This window comes from Sceloporus occidentalis, unplaced genomic scaffold (assembly GCF_023333645.1).
Source record: "Sceloporus occidentalis isolate IW3139 unplaced genomic scaffold, rSceOcc1.0.p SCAF_14, whole genome shotgun sequence".
Classification (NCBI taxonomy): domain Eukaryota; kingdom Metazoa; phylum Chordata; class Lepidosauria; order Squamata; family Phrynosomatidae; genus Sceloporus; species Sceloporus occidentalis.
Genome location: NW_028316994.1, coordinates 16797319 through 16821649, shown reverse-complemented (window position 1 = coordinate 16821649; position 24331 = coordinate 16797319). Strand labels below are relative to the sequence as shown.

General features: G+C 46.9%; 1 protein-coding gene across 5 annotated transcripts in view; it reads right to left on the bottom strand.

The window, feature by feature from the left end:
- The window catches only part of KCNAB3 (potassium voltage-gated channel subfamily A regulatory beta subunit 3), a 46325-nt gene that overhangs the window by 6976 nt on the left and 15018 nt on the right, over positions 1–24331 (bottom strand). For 2 of the 5 annotated variants that reach the window (XM_089479617.1, XM_089479613.1), the window contains exons 2-12: positions 11802–11845; positions 11538–11575; positions 11347–11426; positions 8054–8098; positions 7372–7416; positions 6834–6877; positions 5882–5968; positions 5324–5359; positions 1882–1967; positions 1627–1747; positions 725–819 (exon numbers count right to left, since the gene is read on the bottom strand). In XM_089479617.1, coding sequence (XP_089335743.1) covers positions 725–819; positions 1627–1747; positions 1882–1967; positions 5324–5359; positions 5882–5968; positions 6834–6877; positions 7372–7416; positions 8054–8098; positions 11347–11426; positions 11538–11575; positions 11802–11845 — 721 coding nt within the window. Of the gene's footprint in view, positions 1–724; positions 820–1626; positions 1748–1881; positions 1968–5323; positions 5360–5881; positions 5969–6833; positions 6878–7371; positions 7417–8053; positions 8099–11346; positions 11427–11537; positions 11576–11801; positions 11846–20972; positions 21811–24331 lie in introns of those variants that run through there. The other 3 variants (XM_089479615.1, XM_089479616.1, XM_089479614.1) reach the window with 3 other exon arrangements.

The window sequence follows — 24331 nt, the reverse complement described above, 5'->3', positions numbered from 1 at the left end:
GTGTGTGTGTGGATTACAGCTCCCAGAATCCATCAGCCAGCATGGCTGGGGAATTCTGGGAGTTGGAGTCCCAAGAAGGAAATCGTCCAAATAGTGCCTCTTTGTAAGATGGAAGATTAAGACTTCCAAGGCATGACAATGGCATCTTCTCTAACGCTGTAACCATTTCAGATTAATTAAAATATCCAGGGGGATGTTTGCGGGGAGAAGGAGACAAGAAAGGCAATCCTTCAATAGTGGGCTTTTTGATTCATTTGAGAAAACCTCCAATTTACTTCCCGGTTTAAAAAAGAGGATCTCAAACAGCTCAATGAAGGCTAAAACCAGGGTAAAACCATCCCCACCCCAGGGTTGCAGGAGGTATTTTTGAATCTTGAACATTTGCCCCCCCAAAAATACCCCAAAGTTTTTACAGTTTCAGAAGATACAAAGAAAAGGTTAGAGTCCTCCAAGGCCTTGCAGAGGGCCAAAGCATGCCCAGCCCAGGGACGTAGCCAAGGGGGGGGGGGATCTTGGGGTCTGGACCCCCCCCTTCCAATAGAAAAATGAATGGTGTGTGCTGCTGCGCCACCGCACCCAAGCCCCCTTATAATGGTGGCACTTAGTCTGGAACCCCCCCCCCCCTTCCTAAAATCTTGGCTACGTCCCTGCCCAGCCCCGGCAGTTGCCCATGCCATTTAAGTGTGAGGCAGAAGCGAGGCAGAGGGGCTGGAGAACAGCATACCTTCATGGAAGCACGGCAGTTTTCAGGGACTCGGTCCTCATATTTTCCTGTGATCAGTCCACACGCTAAAGGAGACCAGGTTATGGCTCCGACCCCTAACAGGACAAGCCAAAAAGACAGGTTGCGACCTACAGTTTTCCCAGACTAAGGGTCCATTCACACCACATCATTATAGCACTATGATTCCACTTCAATGGCCCAGGCTGCATAGCACAGAATCCTGGGACTTGGGAGTTTAGGGAAGGGCATTTAGAATTCTCAGCCAGAGATTCTGGCCAAACTACACATCTCAGAAGTCCAGTGCTATAATTATGTAGTGTGAAAGGGTCCTTAGTTTGTGTCCTTTCCCCCCCTCTAAACAGAGCTTACAAATGTTATTTTGGGTGGCTACGGCTGCAGGAATCTACCAGCACCATGGCAATGCTGTCTGGGGATTCTGGGAGTTGTAGTAACTTTTTCTCAGTTTTGCCCCTGCCCACACATATATCTCCTATTTCCTATGTGATACATAGATTGCTCCACATAGAATCATTGGAAGAGACCCTATGGGGCTATCCAGTTCAACTCCCTGTCATGCAGCAATACACAGTCAAAGTACTCCCTGTGACAGATGACCATCCAGCCTTTGCTTAAAAACTTCCAAAGAAAGAGACCCCACTTCCATATATCTTCCTCTGTCAAACAGCTCTTACTGTCAGGAAGTTCTTCTTAATGTTTAGATAGAATCTCTTTTCCTGTAGTTTGAATCCATTGCTCTGTGTCTTAACCTCTGGAGCAGCAGAAAACAAGCTTGCTCCATCCTCAGTGTGAAATCCCTTCATTTCCACAGGCTGTCATCCCTATCTCCATTTCTTGCTCTCCCACATCACCCCGGAGCAACTTTTTCCCATCCTTCCTCTTACCAATTTTGTGGTAGAGCTCCGGGAGTTGTGTCTCCACCTTTTCCCTCTGGAACATGTGATATTCTGCTTGTTCACATACAGGGGGGATGAGGTTGAATTGCCTTGCCACTGAATACGCTTCCTAGTTCAGAGGAGGGAAGCAGAAGAAAATCAGAATGGGCCAGTCATGGCCAAGTCAATGCACATCAGTGCCAAGTCAATGCACAATGCACATGGGCTCGGGCTTGCAAACACCTCTGCAGAGGCAGAATTTACCATGATCTCCATTGCGCTCCACCGAGAGGTACCCCAGTACATAGCCATCCCCTGGTTGATCACATAAGTCATGGCTCGTACAATCTCTGTAGGTGAGAAAGGAATGGTAAGAGTGGGAACTTGCTGGGATGCCATTTCTCTTGTCACACTCTATGCCAGGAGTAGGCAATCTTTTTGAGCCGGGGGCCGGGTTGCTGTCCCTCAGACAACTGGGGGGCTGAAGCCAAAAAATAAATAATTAAATAATTTTTTAAAAAATTAAATAAATAAACCGGGACAAATGTAGGACAAAATTTTCAAATAGAAGACACTTTTTTTTAAAAAATGGAGGACACGTGAAAAAATTTGCTGATTTTTAAAAAAATGTTAATATAAATGCATGTTTCTGAGGCTTCTATAGACAATTGCCCCCCAAAGGCCCCGGCGGCAATCGGCAGCAGGACCGGGCTGGGGCCGGTCCCAAGTCCTCACCGGGCCGCATCTGGCCCGCGGGCTGCAGGTTGCCTACCCCTGCTCTATGCCTTCCCCCAATAATAACTTAGGTTTTCTCTCCAAAACCTATTGAATCACACATTTTTAATTCCTCCTTAATAAAAAGGACAGCCAGCTGTCAAAAATTTCTGTAAAAGCATGTCCTAACATGTTAAATTTAAAGTAGTCTTGTTTTCCCTCTCTGCCTTCCAGCTTGCAAAACATGTTCAATGGCGAGTTCCAATCCCATTAGAAAGGCCCCTGAATTTCTTATATTTGTGATAGAAACATGCACAGGGGGTGCCAACTTTTATTTTCCCCCTGCTTCTGCCTGTTTAATTGTATCTACAGTACAGAGTGGCCCTCCTTGTGGCAAGAACAGCTTTGTTTATAGATTTCAAAGGCAGCCAGGCTGGCATGCTCTAATCAGTTGGCAACACTAAGTGGCAAAGAGTTTTACAGAGCAGGAAACCAAAGCATGCCAATCCACAGCACATTCATTCACTCTCTTTACAACGCTGACCACCATCGCCCACCGTCCCATCTCTATAGGTCTAAAGTGGGATCTCTGTAGGGTAAGAGTATGGGATAGTCATAAAGGGATTGCTTTTTTAAGGGGAGGTAATTTAAGGGGCAAAAGGCACGAGCCTGAGAGTAAGCCCCATTATTTCATGGACCTTACTCTCAAGTAGGCATGAATAGGATTGTGCTGTTAGTAATGTGAGAGGAAGGCATTACCTCATGAGGCAAAAAGGTGCACAAGGCTTTGTGGCACAAGTCGGGCCACTGTTATGGGAGGGATATTATGAGATGCCAAGAGGAGCATGGGTCTCAGGAGGGGACAGCGGCTCTGCATATCTCTCAAGAGTCTACTTTGGCCGCACCTAGACTGATTTTAAAAGACCAGAAAGTCCCAGGTTTCGTTCCTGTTTGCCCCCAATTTTATTTCTGAGACCCCTACCCTTTTTGTGTATCGATTATCAGAGATTTCCTTTTCCATCTCCAAAGGTTCAGATTATTTTAACTCAGTATAAAATCAGAAAGAACAGGAACAAAATATGGGACTTCAATCAGTTTTGATGCACCCTTAAAATAATTTATTTATTTATATGGTATCTCCATTGATCTCATAAATAGGCTCCTGCTTTTTCATTATAAGTGGTGATATCTTGAAGCCACCACAAAGCAGAGTCTTAGCCATTTTTGTAAACATTTGAAACTGACTTTAAAATGCGCTTACAAAAGTCATTTTGGACTATAATGCCCAGAATCCTCCCAGCCACTTGTGGCAAGGGGGATTCTGGGAGCTATTGTCCAAAAAGGCAATGTCCCCAGCTTTTCTTTCTCCATTCAGCATCAAAGTTAGAAAGTCAGGAAACTGCTCCAGAAGATTTCGCCAGACTGTTTTCTATAGGGATGGCAGGAGCTGTAGTCCAGAACATCTGACAAAAGCCCCCACTTTATTTTCATTGGCAGCCTCTCTCAGGCTGGGAGTTTTGCCATCACTTGTAGACACTGCAAGGGAATTGGTCCTGTAACCTTCTGCATACAGGGCACTGAGCTATGGAGTCAGACTATCTGGGGAAAAGAAAGCTGAGATCATTTCTCCTGAGAAGTCTCAGCCTCCCCACCCTTCAGACCCCACAACAACAGCATCCTCTCTGGGGTAGACATGGCTATTCTGAGCAAAAGCACCCTTGATCTTAAGATGAACTGAGTTGCCACCTTTGTTACTGGGAGGGTCCCTGTACCCATGAAGAGCAGCAGATCAGGTCAAAATCCAACACAGCAAACTCCACTGAATCTCCATGCTGAGAAAATCTAAACATAAGAGCAGCACGGCAGGCAGAAGTCCAACAGAACAAACCTCCTGCTTGTTGCATCTTCATGCTGGGAAAATTTACCCATAACAGCAGCATGGCAGGGAGAAATCAACAAGGGAAGCAGAAACTGGGGAGCATCCCCAGAAGAAACTGGAGACATATATCAAGATGCTCAAAAAATTGTTGTTTTATTATTAAAGAAAAGCCAAGCATCTGTTTTTATTTATACAGTCAGCCCTCCGTTTTCGTGGGAGATCTGTTCTGGACTTCCCTGCAAAATTGGAGACTCCCTTATATTCAAGCCCCATAGGCTTGAATGGGACGTGTGCCCGCTAGTGTGTGTGGGGTATGTGGTGCGGGGGCACACCCCATTGAAATAATGGAAGTCATCCCTCTGTGAATATTCAAGACCATGGACCTCAAGTCCGCGAGAAAAGAGGGGCGACTGTATATGGTTTCAGAGTTCCTGGTCCAGAAATATCTGAACTTTGATTTTAAATAACTGCTGAAGAACGCCTTAAATGGATATGTTATTGTTGTTGTTGTGTGTATACCTTCAAGTAGTTTTAAAATTATGGCAGCCCTAAGGCAAACTTATCACAGGGTTTTCCTGGCTATATTTATTTAGAGGGGATTTGTCTTTGCCTTCCTCTGAGACCTAAGGCCACCCAGTGGGTTTCTGTGGCTGAGCGGGGATTCGAACCCTTGTCTCCAGAGTCATAGCCCAACATTCAAACCACAACAGCGCATAGGCTTTTTTGGGTGCATATAAGGAAAAATGTCACATCTTCTGAGCATCTTGAGAAAAAGCAGCATGGCAGGCAGAAATCCAACAGACCACACTCCCCTTCACTACCTCTTCAGAATTGGGGAAAATCTCCTTGATAAAGAGCCCCCCCCCCCCCCCCACCAACAGAGCAAAACATGCTCTTGGTTGCAACCCAAAGGGAATTTGACATCTCCTCCCAAAGTAGCTTCCTTTCATCACAGCAGTAAAAACAATTGTGATGTATGTATTTGGTATTTTTGTCTCTTTGTTGTAAGGCCTTGAGAGGTATGGGGCTCAGGAAGGTCTGGGGAGGGGGGGCAGCAAATAGGATGGACAGATTTTTTGGAAGTTGGTGGTGGTGGGAATCGGTCTGCAGTACCTTCCAGCAAGAGCAATCGGAAATTCGGGTCGCATTCTGCAGGAGGGGAAGGAGAGAACCAATGAGCCAAGGTTGGAATTGGGAGGAGGGTTTGGCAGCAAGAGAAACACGTCAGATTTGGGGGTATTCTGCTGTGGATCCCGTTATCTGGCCCTTGGGCCATTCTCTTTCTCTCCACTCCGTTTCCCTCCCCATCCCCACTGCTTGAAAAATAAGATTAACAGCGTCCTTTCCCCCCAAAGATTATCCTCCCTGCAAGGCCAAACGCTATAGAAAAGTACGGATGGCACATGTATGGGAAACTGAAAGAGAGGGAACCCCTGAATTGTGGGAATCGGGGTGTTGGAAGGCCTTTTCTCAAGAAGGATATGGCGGGGGGGGGGGGGAAGCTATAGCTCATGGGATACATTGCACAGCACACTAGGATGGAGGGTCTGGGTCTCCTCCAAGCTGCTCACACAAGGCTGGGAAGGAGGCTGTGGCTTTGTCGGAACCCTTTTAAAGCTGTCAGGGGGTGGTTGTATGTTTGGGGAAACAGGGAGGGGGCTTTCCACTCACCTTCCATGGGGCTGTTGGCGTCCATTCTGTTTGCAAACACGATGTCGACATATTCCAGCTGAAGCCGCTGCAGTGAACCTTTTAGCCCTAAAAAAGGTGGCAAAAAGGGTTGCAGAGGGGCACACATTTGAGATAAGGAGTTTCACAAATGCCCCAAAATCCTTAGGGATACCAGTTCCCCCACCCACCCACAGACACATTTAGGGCTGCTGGCTCCAAAACCTCCTGATAATCTTCTTTCCCAATTCAACACTTGCCACACTGTTTCCATAAAATCTCATCTCTTCATCTTCCTCTCACCTGATTTTTATACTAGTATTCTTCAATTGGGGGGACAGTCCCCATCATCCTCAGCAGAGGCAACTACCAGTCGGGGAAGTCTGCTTCAAATGAACCCCAAATCCTTCCCCCCAAACTCTCCTGTACCCCCAAATAATTCCTTGCTTTTACCACATACCTTCCAACTATCTGGATTTAGTAAAGACAGTCCTGCTTAATTCTCTGCTGTCCTATAGTTTTTAAAATGTCCCAGTTTTTAATCTTCTCACATTTTCCTCCTTTATCCTAGCTTACTTGAATTACTGCAACCAGAGTTCAAAGTGCAAAAGGAATTTGCACTCAGCTTCTTCAGTGCAGAGGGGAGAGGAAGGCTAGGAAGGTGTAAAATCTTGCTCTTTCTAGTAGGCTCAGGCAAAAGCAAACTGCTGCAGCCTCTCCTGGCTTGTGTGTACTGACACATTAATAACATCAGCCATCTTCACCACACTGATGTGGCTTGGCCAAACACACTTCCCAGTTTTCATTTGTGAAATGTTTTAGGGAATGTTATCGCCCTGGTCCTTGATTCTACCACCCTCATATTCATCTACCTCCTGCATTTGCCATGATTTGCCCCTTTCCAGCTCCCTCCCAACATTTCCAGTCTTCGCCCACCCACACCCTCAGGTCTTACCTTCAATGATGTGTTTCCGCGACAAGCCCCTTTCTGTCTCAGCCCTTGGAAGAAAACAAGAAGGAAACAAATTTGTAAAAATTGAGATATTAGGAAGCTGGGTTTATTTCTGCCCCTCTTCCTCTGATGTTCCTGGGTTTGTACATCCCCAGAAGACCTCTCTGTGTCATACCCTCCAACAGTCCCAATTAATTCTCTTGCCATCTCACTTTTTCAACTGCTTTTAAAATGTCCTGGTTTCTCTCTCCTCCCCCCACTTTCTGTTTTTATCCTGCAGCAATTGCTGCAAATGAGTTCAACATGCAATTGAACAGATGGTACAACTCTGAAGATGCCAGCCACAGATACTGGCGAAACGTCAGGAAGAAACTTTTCTGGAACATGGCCACAGAGCCCGAAAAACCCACAAAAAACTAAAAAGATGGTACAACTGTCTCTGTGTGAAATTTAACACACTGACACACACACTCCTCCTGAGTAGCCTCCTGCCCCTGCGTCCCCTCCCTGCCTCAGTTCCCCAGGAATTTTGACTACTTACTGGCCTCCCCAGTAAATTTTAGTGGTAACGACATAACTGGAACGCCTGAAGAGCAGAGAGAAGAGGGGAAATTAGTACGGGTTGAGTCTCCTTTATCCGAAATGCTTGGCACCAGAAGTGCTTTGGATTACTTAAATTTTAAGATTTTGGAATATTTGCATATACATAAAGAAATATCTTCAAATGTGGCCCAAATCTAAACATGGAATTCATTTGATCTGTATATGCTTTATACACATAGCCTGGAGTTCATTTTATGCACAATAGTTTAATCATGTTGTGCATGAAACAAAATCTGTGTAAACTGAACTATCAGAAAGCAAAGGGGTCACTATCTCAGCCACCCATGCAGATAATTTTGGATTTTGGGGTATTTCAGATTTTGGAATACCGGGTAACCTGTAAAACCACAAAAAGCCAGTAATTATTGGAAAGGCTTGTAAGGGAAGAAGATTTTTAGGACTGCATCTCCCAGCATGGGGGAACCCCTCCTAATGTGTTGGAATACAACTCCCATCATTCCAGTGACCATGCTGACTGATGACAATGGGAGTTGCACCCCAATACATCTAGAAAGCTGGGGAAAGCTGATTTAGAGCATCCCCATAAAATCACAAATAAGAGGAAGCTGTCACAAGGGTTCATATACAGTATTTTTTTAAGCGAACAGAAAGGAACTTACCTCCATCCTTTGCTCTTCAGGATGTTCCCTAAGGTTTTTTCTGCTCTGATGAATGAAAACAGTGAGAGAGAGAGAGAGATAAACATTTTAAAAGGAGTTGGTTGGCTCTGGTGGATTAATCAGCAATACCGTGGGCCCTCCACATTCCCTGGGGTTAGGGGCACAGGATCCCCATGAAAGTAGAAAAACCCTGCAAATAAAAAAACACTATTTTTTTAACCTGCGAGAACACTTCTCTATGAATCTCTGGGTCCTCCAGTACAACTCTATGGTCCACATCTGCCAGAAGTTGACCATAGAATTGTGCGGGAGGATCTACAAATGCCTAGAGAAGTGTTTTCTCCAGGAATCTCTCAGTCTTCCAATGTGATTTTATGGTCAACTTCCACCAGAAGATCCTAGAGAGAACATATTAATGAAATCCCTGAATAATCAACTCTGCCAAAGTCAAAGCTGCAAATGTGGTGGATTGACTATATTATTCAAATGTGGGCTTTTATATCGATTCCAGTCACTTAGCTGGCCTTGGCACAAATAAAAAAAAATGTCAAACAGTATGAAAGCTGCAGCTGGAGCAATAGGTCCCAACATGTACCCGAAGGTAGCAGATGGCTTTTGCCTGGCATGCCTTGGAGGGTGTCATATTTTTGCTTTCACTGCACGCCATCAGGAGAGGACAGTGTTCTGTTGTGATCCTTACCACAAGATAGCTTTTTGGACCATCACTCAGTACTGATAGGTCTTCCCTGGTCTTGTTCAGCTTAATTGTCATGTTCACCTTTGTGTTTCTACTGGGAGAACCTTATATACTCTGCCAAATATCATAAGAGAGCCTTAAAGGAAAAGGCCAGCGTGGGACTGCTGAACTAGAATGTATCTGCAAGTTTGATCAATGAGACGGACTCAACTGAGACCATGTTCTCCCAGGCATGACAGGCATTAAATTAATAAGAAGACAGTGCATTATCACTCATTTCTGCTACAGTCAAATGTTTCAATGTTTATTTCCTGTACTTTATACCTAAATTTTGCAGAGAAAATGTCATAGGCTGGTTTTTTATGCCCATTTGCTCCCCCCCCCCCCGCCAAGATAAATCTTCATACATCAGAGGAAGTGGTTCCTCATATCCATAGACACTGACACCACAATAAATTAGTTATTTTTCCATGTGCCACAAAACATCTTGCTTCTGATGCAACCGACAGCTACTGGACTATGAAATAATTTTAAATTTTAGCTTCAGCAGCGAAGGCATATGGTCCAATTCCCCCCTGAACTCCATTTCATCTGTATTTTATAATACACCTCTCTGCATTTGTGTCTGGGGATCCCTTGTCAGATGGTCTCAAGACTACAATATGAAAATTAAAATGGTACCACATTCTTGATCACCCCAGTGCTTAGAAATACTGCTTTTGGGGGAACTACAGCAGTGTGAGTGTGTATGTGTTACCCTTTCGGACTACAGTAGGCAGAGCAATTCTGAGACTACAAATACACACCTAAGACATGCCAGCTTGCTCTTGCTGGTGTGGGCATCTGCCACCTATCCTTGAATAGTCCTGGTCTGTCTGCATCATCTGTTCAAGTCTTCTCCGTCATCCCATCACCTCACCTCACCCTGTGACAGATTGCCTCTCGCTTTCTTCCTCAGCCCTTCCTCTAGAGTCAGCTAGCCCACAAATCTGGCCTGACAGAATCATGTCATGGGTTTCTCATTTCTGCCTCCCGAAAAGCCCTGAGACAGCGCTTTGCCACAAAAGTGTCCGGCAGGCAGAAGTAAAACAAGGCAGCGTGCCCCAAATATGCGAGAATCGGGAGAGAAGAAAAGGAAGAAGGAAGACCAGGAGGATTTGGGAGCAAGGGAAGGAATAATGGAGTAGATTATCACCAGATATTTGAGGCAAGGCTCAAACATAGAAGAGATCAGGTAGCGTAAGGGGAGGGGGCATGGAAAGGCACCTTTCCTACAGAGCTCTTTGCAGATACCTGAGACTATTTCTGCTGCAAATGGATGTTAAATTTCCTGGAATTTGAGACTCTCCTCCCAGTATCCCCAGAGTCAGAAGGAGGAGGTTCCAGCCTGCAAGAAATACCCCTCCATACCATCTGAGAACAAAGATAGCAAAATGCAGGCATATGACTAACATCTTCAATTTTTTCCCCTCCTGTATGGTTTTTAGCACCTTGCCTGATGAAGAAGCCAGTGGAGCTTCAAAAGCTTGCAACATGTATATTGCGCATTTTGGTTGGCCCCATATAGATATCATTGTTTGGATGTTATTGGATCTGCTGTATGGCCAACACGGCTATCCCTGGATGTTTTCCTGAGACTAAAGGATTAGAGTTGTCAAGACAAATGGTATGGTTCTCAGCATTTATCTTTAGGGAAATCGTATCTTTAGGGCTAAATCACACAGGGACAGAGTAGGTGTGGGTCAGGTTTTCTGTGCCTCTACACTGCATTGCATTTGTATTATTTTATTTATGCCTTGCTTTCCCCCCAAAGCTGGGACTCTAGGCACCTCACAGAATATATAATAAGGTATGACTAAATGGTATTTGGGTGTCTATAGAATTAAAAAAAAAACATTTAAAAATAGATTTAAAAGCAAATAATAAAATAGTCCTGCCCACATAGAGAAACCTTTATCTTGTAAAACAATAATTTTCTCAAAATATGATATATTAAAAAGTAGACATAACTGAGTTAGTCTGGAAAAACGGTATGCAAAGGGATATGTAGCACCTTTGAGGCTAACCGAAAGAGAAAAGTTGGTAGCATGCGCTTTCATAGACTTCAGCTTACTTCCTTAGACCGCAGAACAGGTGGATGGACATCAATGAAGCCATGGCTCTGACTTTGCAAGACCTGAGCTGGGCATTTGGTAATTAGGAATATTGGTGGCCTCTCATTCTCATTTAACTTGCCAAAAGTTAAAGTGCACATGTCATGAAATAACAATGATGAAGCCACCTTGAGTTGCAATATTGGGGGGAAAGCAGGAATAATAATAATAATAATAATAATAATAATAATAATAATAATATCATCACCATCATCATTTACTGCTCCTTGCAGTGTGGCAGGGAGAATTCCAAGAGATGCCAGTTTCTTTCCCTGGCACAAAGACACAACAGAGCTCCGTGGGTTGAATTTCTGCCTGTTGTGGGGAGTTTATGCAACCCACAGGCACACAGGGGATAGTAGTGGGCAATCCTTGGAGTACCATGCCCTGTTTTGTTTTGCTTTTTGGAAGATATTGAAGGTGTATGTAATAGGCGGACATACTTGCCAGAAGCGTAGACCTCAGCCGTGTCAAAGAGGTTGACCCCGTTCTCGTAAGCAATGGTGAGCACATTTTCGGCCATCTAGAAACAGAAAGATAATACAATAATGTCCCAAATCCACAAAACAATAGTAAAGGCTGAGGAGGGCCTGAGTGAGAAGGGACCAAGGCATGAGTGACAGTGGGTGCTTACCTCATCTGAAATCTGAGAGCCAAAGGTCACCCAGGTACCTGCAGGGGAGAGAGATCAAGATTTTTGAGAGAAAAACGTAGCCATGATCTACCCAAAGACCTTTCTGAAACTCTTCTGTCACATCCCAGCAAGATCAATGCACAGAACTTCATCTGGATATAAGTTGGAACATTTCCTCTTTTTTGGATTGCTGTTCCCAGTATCCCTAAAAGGTGGGAATTTCCCATGTTCTAGAATCCTGGGCTGCTTCTCCCAAGAACTCACCAAGTCCAAGACAGGAAACGCGGAGTCCTGATTTGCCAAGATTTCTACAGAGGGAAGAGAGAAAAATGAAATGTTAAAAGGATAATTAGGTGTACTATAGTGTAAACATTATCCAGAAATCCTTCAAGTGATCCTATACTACTACATTTCCTGTTGGGGTTTCATATAACCCCATACAAAGTCCTGTACAAGGCAGCTAAAGTTTTGCACCCAAAGGTTTTATAATCTGCCTCTGAAGGTGCATCTGAACTGTAGAAATAATGCAGTTCAACAAGACTTTAGGTGCTGTAGATCCCAAGATTTGTAGTTTTACAAGGTCCTGAGTGCCACAAATTTATCCACTCTACATTCAAAGATGCCCACTTTGGCAAGCCATCACTGCTTCCAGTGGCAGTGAATTCCACAGTTTAACTATGCCCTTTTATCTCTCTCCTGATGTTTCCAGAATCCCTCTTCCATGCATGACTCCTATAGATTCCAGGATAATGAGAAAGGGAGAAAGCTTTTTGGGTGGTGGAGGTGGAAATTCTGTCACCTTCCAGATGTTGTTGGACCACAGTGTCCAGCAGCCCCACCCAGGAAAGCCCTAGCAAAGTGTGATGGGAGTTGCAGTCCAGCGACATCAGCAAGTCTCCAGGATTCTGTGAGAGCCAGAACAACTGCATAATAATAAATAATAATATAATTTATTTGTATCCCGCCCAATCACGGGGAATGGATAGTTAAGTGCAGCTACATTTTTCTTCCCTTCACTTGCTATCAAGTGTGCAACGGAAAACACACCGAGGAGGAATTAATCCTTCTTAACTGGTTCAATATGCCTTCTGCGAATCTCTTGGCTGAGCAAATCAAGCAGCGACCAGGGCCAGGACTCTGGGCTCCTCTTTGGGAGAGGCACAGCGGTGCCCTTGGAAGTGCCCAGCTCCATGCACCTCACTTCTGCCCCCCATGTTCATTAGCGCTGCCATGCGCCCAGTGTGCCTCTTGCAGCTTCATTAGCGAGTGGATCTACCGCTGTGAGCGATAACTGAGATAAAAATAGATGAGAAGCTGAGCTCGGGGCTTTGAAACAGGGTCACTGCTGCGGTGACTGGGAGGTTCTGGGGAGAAAATGTGGAAGGGGGACGACAACAGGATGGGACAGAGCTTCAGAGAAAAGCTCCAGGGTGCCGGGAAAGAAAGGGAGACAAATTCTGTCTTCTTACAGCCATTTTCAACTGCCTCCGCATCTGCTTCTGGAGAAGAGCACAGTAGCTTTCTGCAAAGACCCCTGGCTGTTTCCACACATGCTTTAGCGGCATATTCTCACATGCCAAGGGGTTGGAGTACATGGCCCCTTGGGATCCCTTTCACCTCTATGAATCCACTCTGGTAGCAACAGACTGGGGAAGAAATAACCCTGAATTGCCAGATGAAGTGCTTTATGCAATGCCAGTGCTTGGTTATGGAACAAGAGGAGTGCATCATCAAATACATACCCTTCAACTGGTCTGGCAAGGACAGCCACAGTTAATCCTCTGCCATCTCACTTTCTCATCTCCTGTTAAAATGTCCAGGTTTCCCTCTCCTCCCCATGCTTCCCCCCTTTGTCCTCAGCTTACGTCAAACTGCATTCAAATTGCAAAATGTAATGCAAACTGAGTTTGAAGTGCAACTGTGGCTGGAATGGCAGCTTTTACCATTTCCCCCATTGACAACTGGTTAGGGACACTCCCTCCAACTGTCTGGTTTGGCAGGGACAGTTCAGATTAATCCTCTTTTGGTACCAGTTTTTCATATTGTTTTTAAAATGGCCCAGTTTCCCTTTCTTCCTCCCACTTTCCTCTTTTGTCCTCAGCTTCCTTCACTTGCGGCAAACTGATTTGAAAGTGCCAAAAGCAGTTTGCACTCAGTTAGCAGGGGGAGAGGACAGGAGGTGGCAGATCTTGCCCTTCCCAGTCAGCTCAGGCAAAAACAAGCTGCTGCCACTCCTCTAACTTGCGTGTTCTTCTTCATTAACAACTTTTGCCATCTTGATCACACACAAGAGGATATTTGGCTACTTGTGTTCAGTTTTAATCTGAGAAATGATGAAGGGTGTGCAAATATGTTGCTATAAATCAAGTTTGTTCTTGTTCTTGTCATTGTTGACATTACAGTTGCTTCCAACTAATGGTGACCTGAAGGTGAAATTATCACAGCGTTTTCTTGGCAAGATTTGTTCAGAGGAGGATTGTCATTTCTTTCCCCTGAGGCTGAGAGACTGTGACTTGCCCAAGGTCACCCAGTGGGTTTCATGGCTGAGCTAGGAATCAAACCTTGTTTTCTAGAGTCGTAGTCCAACACTCAAACCATTATGCCACACAAGTCCAAAGTGCATTTCCATCGCTCCTGAGTAACACAATACACTTTTGTTGCCACAAATGGAGGGACAGTTTGTGCAGGGACAGTCTGTGCATAGTGAATGAGCCTCTGTGCGGCACTCTTGATTTAAATGAATAACCTCAAAACCAGCCACATGGTTTAAATGAATACCCTCAAAACCCTTAGCCTCCCTGTGGACCCCCAAGGCTCTTCTTGTAGTCCTTGGGCTTTCTACATTGCCCTTTTTCTACAGAGAAAATGGTGAATTGGTTTTTTGAGGGGAGAACTGCAGGAAAGGCAATTCACCATTTTAAAAAGTTGTAGGTTTCTCCTTCCTGTTGCACTTTTTAATGTCAAAAAAACTGCATTCTAAAACAGGAGGAAGACCTTTAATTAATTCCAGTTTTTTTTAAAAAAATAATGTTAAGTGTTTTAACAATCTGTGCCGCTCTGGGGTTGCCGACAGTTGCCCACGTTTGCTTTAGGCTCATTAAATGGAACTAGTGGACCTGAATCTCGTTATTTTTCCTCCCCTCAACCTCCAGGCCTGTTCTGACTTCTCAGAGCAAAATAACCGCATAACGGTGAGACTGGAACCAGGGACACAATCATCCACATTCTGCAAATGCAAACGGGGACATGTGGGGCCAAACAACATTAGCGTGTGGTCAGGATGGGAAAAGTGATGAAAGAGGAAGAACACCCCAGCAAGGAAATGCTGCAGGAGAGGTTTGCTTCTGGGACAGTTGGAGAATGTGCAGAAAGGCCCATCTCTCTACTCAGATGTGAAGAATTCTCCAGGTGATCTTGGGTTCAGCCTATCCTACCTCGCAGGGTTGCTGTGGACAAAAAAGTGGTGGGGGGATGGAGGGGAGTTGACCACAGCTTAACCACAGAACACACACTTCATGTAAAGTACAAAACCACTGCAAATCCACAAAACAGTGATAACTTTATCCTAAAAGGGGGCCAAGGGACTGGGACGCAATTCTGAGGTTTCTGCCTCCAACAAAGGTTAAACCTTCTTCAACTGGGATTGCGTTTGGCATGTTTTGCCTAATCAGCACCTAAAAAGTTTTCCAACCAAATGCAACAACAGAGACTTTTTTGGGAAATGCAGTGCTCTCTGCCTAACAAGGGGCCCAGGCAAAGGACAGAGGCAACCTGGGTCTCAAAGGTAGCATCTTCTGTGTTGCTAATGGAGTTTAAATTCTATTTCCTGGCCTGAAGGAGGCATATTTGTATTGCTAATGGATTTTAAATTTTATTTCTTGGACTTTTAAGACTGTGTCTCCAGGAACCCACACGGCCAAAAGGAATGGCCTGCCTGGATATCCCTCTTTATCATCTTGAGAACGACAGCATCATCTTGACAAAATGTAGGCCTGTGACTCTTAACGTTGTTGTTGCCTTTTTCTGTCTCCTGTATGATTTTTAATACCTTTGCCTGATGAAGAAGCCAGTGGAGTTTTGTGCATTTGAGTTGGTCCCATAAAGGTATCACTGCTTTGTGGATCGCTATTGTACATTTCCATATGGCCAGCAACATTCTTTCTGTGTTTGTTGAAGTCGTGTGTGTTGTGTACCTTGAAGTTATTTCTGACTTATGGTGACCCTAAGGGTTTTCTTGGCAAGATTTGTTTGGAACTTGGAACAGCTACAGAAAGCATAGAAACCCAGCACTTTCTTCTTTCCCGATGGCTTCTCCCCAGAATGCTCTCCAAACTCCATGCCAAAAGCGAAAAAAGAACATAAAAGAAATTGGCACATCCTTAGCTTCTATGTGTCCCAACTTACTTGAAAGCGAAGGAGCAGGGTCAAAGCAAGCGATCAAGCAAACCAGTTCCAGTGATCCAAGAGCAATGGGTAGGCCAACTCCCTTCCTTCCTGCCCTCCCCATGCCAGGGGGATAAGTATCACTGTCCCCCAAATGCCAGCTGCTGCGTTGATACGGATCATGGCTTGGCCTCATAATTAAACCATAAGGGATCGGTGGAAAACAGATGGCAGGAGGCGAGGGGCCAGAAATGCAATCCAGCAACCTCTCCTCCCACCCAGGCGATTCTAGCCTTGCCTTGGTGGACCAGAACCAGGGCCCAGGGAAGTTCCTTTCGGGGGCTGCCACCCTCTCTTGCATCCCCTGGTTAGTGTGGGTAATATTGCCATGCTCTGTTTGGCTCAATCTCTTCCATTCAGCAGGAATTCTTAACTGGCTTTTATGGCAAATACGATCCCTGTTTTTCTCCGGCCCAGAAAGTAGCTTGGAGTTGAGTCCGCAAAACAGGGATGGACACTCATGTGCAAGTACCTAGCTCGGTGGTCCCCAAATTGTGGTCTTTAAGAGGTTTTGGACTTCAGCTCCCAGAAGCCTCAGCCATGTTGGCCAATAGTCTGGGATTCTGGGAGATGTAGTCCAAAACCCTTAAGACCACAGTTTGGGGACCACTGCCCTAGCTAATGGGCTAGGGCTGGCTCATACTAGCCCTCTGGCTTGAATCTGTCCCAGTTGGCCTACATATTCTGAGCATAAAGCAGGGAAATGGGGTGCAGATGGAGGTAATTGATTTTGGGGCACCATTAGATGGTGATAGACTTGAAGAAAGCTTGGACTGCAGGAAAGCTGTCACAAGCAAATGCCAATAAAACGATCTGTTGTTGCTTGCCTTCAAGTGGCTTCCAACTGAAATCATGTGACTTGACCAAGGTCACTCTGGGTTTCATGGCTAAGCTGAGAGTTGAACCCTGGACTCCAAAGCCGTAGTCCAGCACTCAAACCACTATGCCACACACCAGCACTAAGAAATGATCTTAGCACTCTCTTAATGACTAGGAGTACAACATGAGATGTGGTTGTGGTTGTGGTTGTTGTCTGCCTTCAAGTCATTTGCAACTTACAGTATGGCAACCCTAAGGCAAGCAGGGTTTTCTTGGCAAGATTTGTCCAGAGGGGTTTTTGCCAGTGCTTTCCTCTGAGGCTCACAGAGTGCAACTTGCCTAAGTCCATCCAGTGGCTGGGGAGAGATTCGAACTCTGGTCTCCAGAGTTACAGTCCAATGCTCATATCATTGGACTATGCTGGCTCTGTATTATCGTGATCCAAATCTCTCCAAGAAAGATGCAAAGTGATCACTCCAGACAGCTCAAGAAAGCCAACCCAGGTACAAAAAGGAGCTGGAGCATTGTGGGATGATGCCGTTTTTGGGGACGACAGTTCCCAGGATCCCCTAGTTACCATGGCTGTTTTGCAAGGTGTCTGGGTGACCATAGGAGGTTTATTCCAAACCTATTTTTCCAGTGTTGGGGATAGATTAAAACCACCCTGCAAATTTCTTAGCCTTTATAACCAGCAGGAGAATGACTTTTGCCATCTAGTGAGGTGGAGAGAGAATTTGTGGTGGGTCAAGAGGTTTAATTTACATGGTTTCCCAAAAACGAAAAAGAAAGTCAGTAAATTGTGACAAATGGACTTTAAATAAAATCTCAAAAAGGGTAAAACCTATTTAAAGGGTGAATGATTGCCGTTAAATTTGTCCTTTTTTGGCCAGAAGAAAAAGCATGGTCCAGAGGACTTTGCACATGTTCAGAGGAAACACACTGACAGTCGTCTTATACCGGTGCCAAGCAAGCCCTGTTCTCATGGGGGATAACCTGTCAACACACAAGCACACATATGCACTTCCAACAACACGACAATCCCATTGATACTTTTATTTTCTAATTGGAGTTGGTGCCGGAGGGTCACTTGAAACGCCCTTTCCCTTCTAACCCTTTTTAAAAAACCCTAATAAACTTTCCCCAGGGCAACTCCTTTAGAGGGAAAACGCAGCTATAAATATTGAACATCAGCCATAAATATTAAATAAGGTTTTCATCTACATCTTTAAGATAAATGAGACCAGAGTTGGGAAATACTCTGCAACCAGAAACATACAAAGGGACTTCTCTTCTTACTGGGTCTAGCCTTGATTTTTTTGGTGGGGAGGGCTAGATTTCTATGCAAACAAGCTTGGCAAAGTTATTTTTTGGGACTCTGACTCCAAGAACCCCTGCCTAGCCAGCTTGGGGCCAGGGCTGCTAGGGGATTCTGGGAGCTGCAGTTCCCCCAAATAACTTTCCCATGCTTTGCTCTGCAGCTGAGCTCTGTGACCTTCACTTACCCCACAAGTCTCCGCAGTGCCAGGCCGGTACCCAGACTCCTCTCATTGTGTGCCCACATTTGCACATCCCACCAGCCTTATATGACCCCCTTCCTACCACACTCCCCACTTTGTAGTTGTGCAGTGCCTCCATCTTTTAATCTGTTGTGGTGCCAAGGTGCAAGGAGACACAGAGCAGCAATGATGGGATCCGTGAGACGTTTTGGAGGCTAGCCAGCCCCAACAGCCATCCCACCCATGTGCGTTGTGTTGTGTGTACACCGCTACCGTTAAGGGAATTTGACCTGAGAGGCCTGGCTGGCGGCCCAGTCCACACCACTTGACAACAACCACAACTACACCAACAACACCCACCGGGCCCTGTTCCCACTTGGGGCTGTGCCCATGTACTGCTTCTGGTCTCCTCTCCTCCACAGCTTCTGTCTAGGAGGTCTCTGCAGGCAGGCTTTTCGTGTGTCGTTCTGGGGTGGGTTTTATATGGGATGGGTATTGTGATTTTATTGGGGTTTTCATATTTTGTAATTTTAGGTTGTTCTTAGCTGATGTTTTAATTTTTTTAAATTGTAGTATATGTTTAAAATTGTGATTGTGAGCCACCTTGGGTCCCTTCGGGGAGAAAGGCGGAATAGAAATTAAATAATAAATAAATAAAAATAAACAAGTTGGCCTCCCTGGCACCACCATTGCCCCCATTTGGCTGATCCTTTCCCACATATAACACACACACACACACACACACACACACACACACACACACACGACACCCCACATGGTAGAAAGGCTTGGCTTTCTGGCCCAAAGCAAGCCCCCTTGAAGTAACTACTAGGCCTTTGGGCCCTTCCAGTGCAGGAAGCATTTCCACAAATGCAGCCTAAAGTAGACTAAGGTGTGAAGGCAGTGTCAGGGTGTCTTGGGCCCAAACACACTGCAGAAATAACCCACTTTGAGACCGCTTTAACTGCCCTGGCCCAATGCTAGGCAATTCTGAGAACTGTAGTTTTGGGAGACATTTAGCCTTCTCTGTCCAAGAGCTCTGGTGCAACAGCAATGTACAGTTCCCAGCATTCCCTAGCACTCGGCCAGGGCAATTAAAACGGTCTCAAACTGGGCTATTTCTGCAGTGTGCTCTGGCCCTAGGTGGCTCCTCTTCTGTGGTGACACACATGAAGGGCAGAGAGGCCCAATGGTCAAGCCAAGCCTGTCCAGTTCCCGAAATACAGACCTTTCTTAGCTGGGCTCTGCAAAACGTTTGCCCCACATGAACCCCCCTCCCCAGCCCCTCCCCAGCCAGAGCCACTGCGCCCAGAGACCCCCCCCCCTCCATCTTGCTCAATCCTACATTATAGGATTTTCTGGCTCTCCCTCCTGTGTCACTGTCTTTTATACACACACAAACACACCATGCTACTAGGACCCACAATCTGCCCCCCCTCGCCATCATTGTGAGCAAATGGATTAACCTTAGGTCCAGCAAAGAAGCCATCTAACTTTAATTAGAATGCCCAATGCGAGATTAAAAGCCTCCCAAAGGCCAAGGAGGAGGGGGGACCAAAGAGCAGGGGGGGAGAGGTTTCATTAACTTTTGGGGATCCTGTTTGCCCCCCAACCCCCCCAAGAGAGCTTGTGTGAGTGTCACAGACCTTGCAATACCCTCTCATACGGCTTTAGGGCTAAAGGGTAGCAGTGGGTTCCCCTCCATTGAGGAGGAAGGGATCAGCTTGGCATCTTTTCTTTATCACTTCACCTGCCCACCTTTCTCCAGTGGTGCCCCCCATGAGCACAAGAAGACTTTGCAGTGCCACCCAGGAGGTCCCCAGCATTCAATGCTGCAGTCTTTCCTCCTTCAAAGTGGAGGGAAAGGGTTCAGGGACCCCCCCCCCCCTTTTAACCCCTCCTGCTTGCTATACTTCAGTAGTTGTCATCCCATAGTCCCCCCACAGCAATGGAGCCATGGGCTGCTTAAGAAACACCCCCCCCCCATACACACACACCCCTTCTCCTTCCTGATTCCCTCAATCTGCCACCCAGATATTTTCCCGCAATGCCTGGAAAGTGCCCCTCCATTCTTCTCTGGGCCCCATCTCTACCCCCTGAACCCCAAGAAGGAGCAGCCCACCAACAACTGTCCTCCTCAGCCACTCCAGACCCCCAGGGACCACCCAATGTCTCAGACCCCCCCCCGCAAACCGATCCCTCTCCAAACCCTCCTTTAGCACCCCGCCAAAAAAACGCTGGCACACCCCCTCCCCCTCCTCCCACTGCCTTGCTAGACCCCCCCCAAATGGCAGGCTCCCGACCCCCCTTGCAATAAACACCCCCTACATTTTCTCCCCCCACACACATCCCTAACCATTGCAATACCAGATTCTGGGGTGACGTTTGCCCCCCTCCCCCCCCACACACACTACACACAAGTGGGTTGTTTTGGACTGTCATCGCAACGCTGCTTCTGAGATGGGGTTCACCTCAGCCCCCCAACTGGGACCCAAGGGGGGACTCCGGATCCCTCCCCCCCCAAAAAGCGGAAATTCCTGATCCACCCTAAAATGGGGATTCCTGATCTCCCTCAAATGAGAAACTCCGGATCCCTCCACATTGGAGGTTCCTGATCCCCCCAAACCCCTACCCCCCAAATCCCTGCCGCATACCCCCCTCCCTCCCCGCCAAGTACCTGTAGTTCATGCCGGTGGCTCTGCCGGTGGACTCCCGGAGGAGGAAGGCGATGTGGGGCAGGTTCTGGCCGGGGGCCCGGGGTCCCAGGGCCAGGCGGGCTCCTTTGCCGGGGGGCCCCGCGTAGCCCCCATTGCCCTGCTGCCCTTGGCCCCGGGAGCCCCCTCCGCCGCCCCCGCAGAGCCGGTCCTCGCTGCTCCGGCTCCGGAGGTTCTGCTCCGTGCAGGCGATCGAGACTTGCATGGCTCGGGCTTGCTTTTTTTTGGGGGGGGGGTGCTGGGGGACCCCCAAAAGGTCCCTGTTAGATCTGAGCCCAGAGAGAGGCGAGAAGAGAGGCGAGGCAAGGATGCTGCAAGGCTGCTCTGAGAGGGGAGTCGGGGGCTAGGAAGCGGGGCTCCCCCAAGGTCCCGGGGAGCCTCTGTCCCGCCGGGCTGCCTTCGCCCCACTTCAGGGGAGACTAGAGCTGGGACTCATTTGCATGCCAAGCCCCGCCCACTTCTGCTGAGGGGGGGCGGCGGCAGCAGAGCGGGGAGGACCAGGGAGAAGGATGCTGAGGGAGGGATGCAGGCAGGGATGCAGGCGGAGAGGCAGAGGGACCACAGCCTGCCCTCCCCTCCTGCTCTGAGCCAATGGAAGGGGCTCCTTGGCCAAGTGGAGCGGAGGAAGGCACCATCCAGGACTCTTGGGGCGGCGGCGGGGAGTCCGGGAGAGTGGGTCGCTGGCTGACAGATGGGGCCAGCTTTGCAAAGGGGACCACGTGGGCCCCCTTCTGCCCCCCCCTTCTCCCCAAAGGCTTTTCTTCCTCTTCCTAATCCAGCCAGAGAGGAAAGAGAAAGGCATCATCCATCAGGGCTGGGAGGAAGGAGAGGATTGGGGGTAATGGCTGTTTAAGGGAGAAAGGCTTAAGCATTGGGGGGGGGGGGGGAGATAGCCAGAGGGATGGCCAGAATAAATGGATGGGATATTAGGGAGGGAGGGAGGGAGGGGGAGTCCATCTGGGATGGGGGGAGCTTGGCAGGGGCGGGCTGCCCCCTTCTGGAGGGACAGAGGAAGGGCGGCTCATTTCCCTTCCTGGAGCTGCATCCACACTGGAGAAATAACCCAGTTTGGCACCACTTTTAACTGCCCTGCTCAAGGCTATGGAATTCTGGGAGTTGGAGTTTGTTGTGGGGCCAGAGCGGAGCTCTGCTCTGCTCTTGGCCCCACAACAAACTCCAACTGCCAGAATGCAATAGCCTTGAGCCAGAAAAGAGGTAAAGTGCCAAACTGGGTTATGCCGTCTTGGTCAAGCCTTACCCCAGAGGAGGTTGGGTTGGGTTGTCTCCTTGCTCCTCTCTGCCCAGATGTCCACTTTGCAAAACAAGAAAAGAACCATTGCTTATCCATTGCATGGGAGCCAAAGGCTTTCCTTCAAGGGAAGGATCCCACAAAAATCATATCCGTGAGGCACATGGAGGCACAACGTACTACCACTGGAAAGACACTTTCCTTTTGGGGCTTTGCAGTGATGTCAGGTGGTTCCATGAACAAATGAATGAACGAACATTGCAGGGCACCTGCAGGACAAGGCCTGTGACATTGGAAGCCACTCTGGTTCCCACCTGGAAAATGTGGATTACAGGAACTGAAAGCCATCGAGAGGATCCCATTCCCAGTTAAGCAGCAGCACAACAGGCAGAGGTTAAACAGGTACAAAGGCTTTCATGGCCGGCATCCATAGATTTTTGTGGGTTTTTCAGGCTTTGTGGCCATGTTCTAGAAGAGTTTTTCCTGATGTTTTGCCAGCATCTGTGGCTGGCATCTTCAGGAATCTGTGGCTGGCAAAACGTCAGGAATAAACTCTTCTAGAACATGGCCACAAAGCCCAAAAAACCCACAAAAATCTATAGGTACAGATTTTCCTGCCACAAAAGGATAGGAAGCATTTACCTGCTCAGTTTCTGCTTGTGCCACACTTGATAGGAAGAGCAGGAACCCAGCCAGCATGGTTGGTAGGCAATTACCCAACTTCAAAATTTAAGGGTTGTGCCCCTATTTCTACTGGATAATAGAGAGATCGATAGATATTGCCATCCAAACCAACTTTTGTTTTTTAAAAGATATGCTTCCTGCATTTAGAGGTCTGTTAAGGTCTGCCACAAAATGAACATCGGATTGATAAAACCCAGATATTGCAGAAAAGCAGGGTTTTGGGTAACTGGGTGGCATGCCACCCAATCCTCGGTTTTCCTCTAGTCTCTCCAGCTGGCCAAGCGGCAGAATAAACTGCGCGGCACAAAAGCCTTGGGCAAATGTCCTTAATTTGCATAATTTATTCAGACAGCGGAATGAAGCTTTTCTCATTGCGGGATTTGGATTACCTCTGCAAAGATTTCTGATCAGCCTTCGCAAGCCTGAGCTCCCAACGTACGTATATGTTATGTGTCTTTAGAGGAAGGGAATAAAATGCAGCCTTAGCAAACCAAACCAGTCAGTGAAGGTTGTACGCTGATACCTACCGGAGAAATTATAAAAATGGCAAGAGGCGGGAGGTTGGGGGCTATTTCCTTGGCAAAGAACGAGAAGGGACCCCTGAAATTCAGTTTTTGTGCAAAAAAGAATTGGCATTAACAGGCAATGAAGAGGCTATTGATCAATAATGCTGCGATCACCCTGAAAAGGCAACAATAAAGGAAGAGTAAAGGAAGTCAAGCTTAACTTTGGTTTGTTCCACATCCACAATGAAAACTTTAAAATTGCTTAGCCTCCTTTTCTGGCCACCACTGAATAAAAAAGAAATTTGGGATTGAAGGAGCCAAAGCATAATGGAAATTCAAACAAGGGAGAGGATGGAAGTTCACCAAGAGATGGCAACATTTGAGAGCCAAAACATTTCAGACAGTGAAAATACTGTACCATCTGAGTCAGTTAAGACAATAGCTTAAGTCAAGGTTTTGAATTATACAGCCCTCCAGATGTTGTTGGACTGCAAACCTGGCGCAGCCAATAGTGAAGAATGCTGGGAGATGCAGCCCAACAAAACCCATTTTAGGGCTGCATCACTAAAATGTCACAAAAGTGGCAAGCTTTCGAGTTCCACAGAACTCTTCTTCAGGCTGAGATGGTACAAAAATTGGGGCCCCTGGGAAGGAGTAAAATAATCCACACATTTGGCCCAATGTGGAATTCCTTGATTTTGTAGGGAGTTGTTATTACTATATGCCTTCAAGTCATTTCTGACTTAATGGCAAACCTATCACAGGGTTTTCTTGGCAAGATTTGTTCAAAGAGGAGGTTTGCCACTGCCTTCCCCTGAGAGAGCGTGACTTGCCCAAGGCCACTCAGTGGGTTTCTGTGGCTGAGCCGGGATTCGAACCCTGG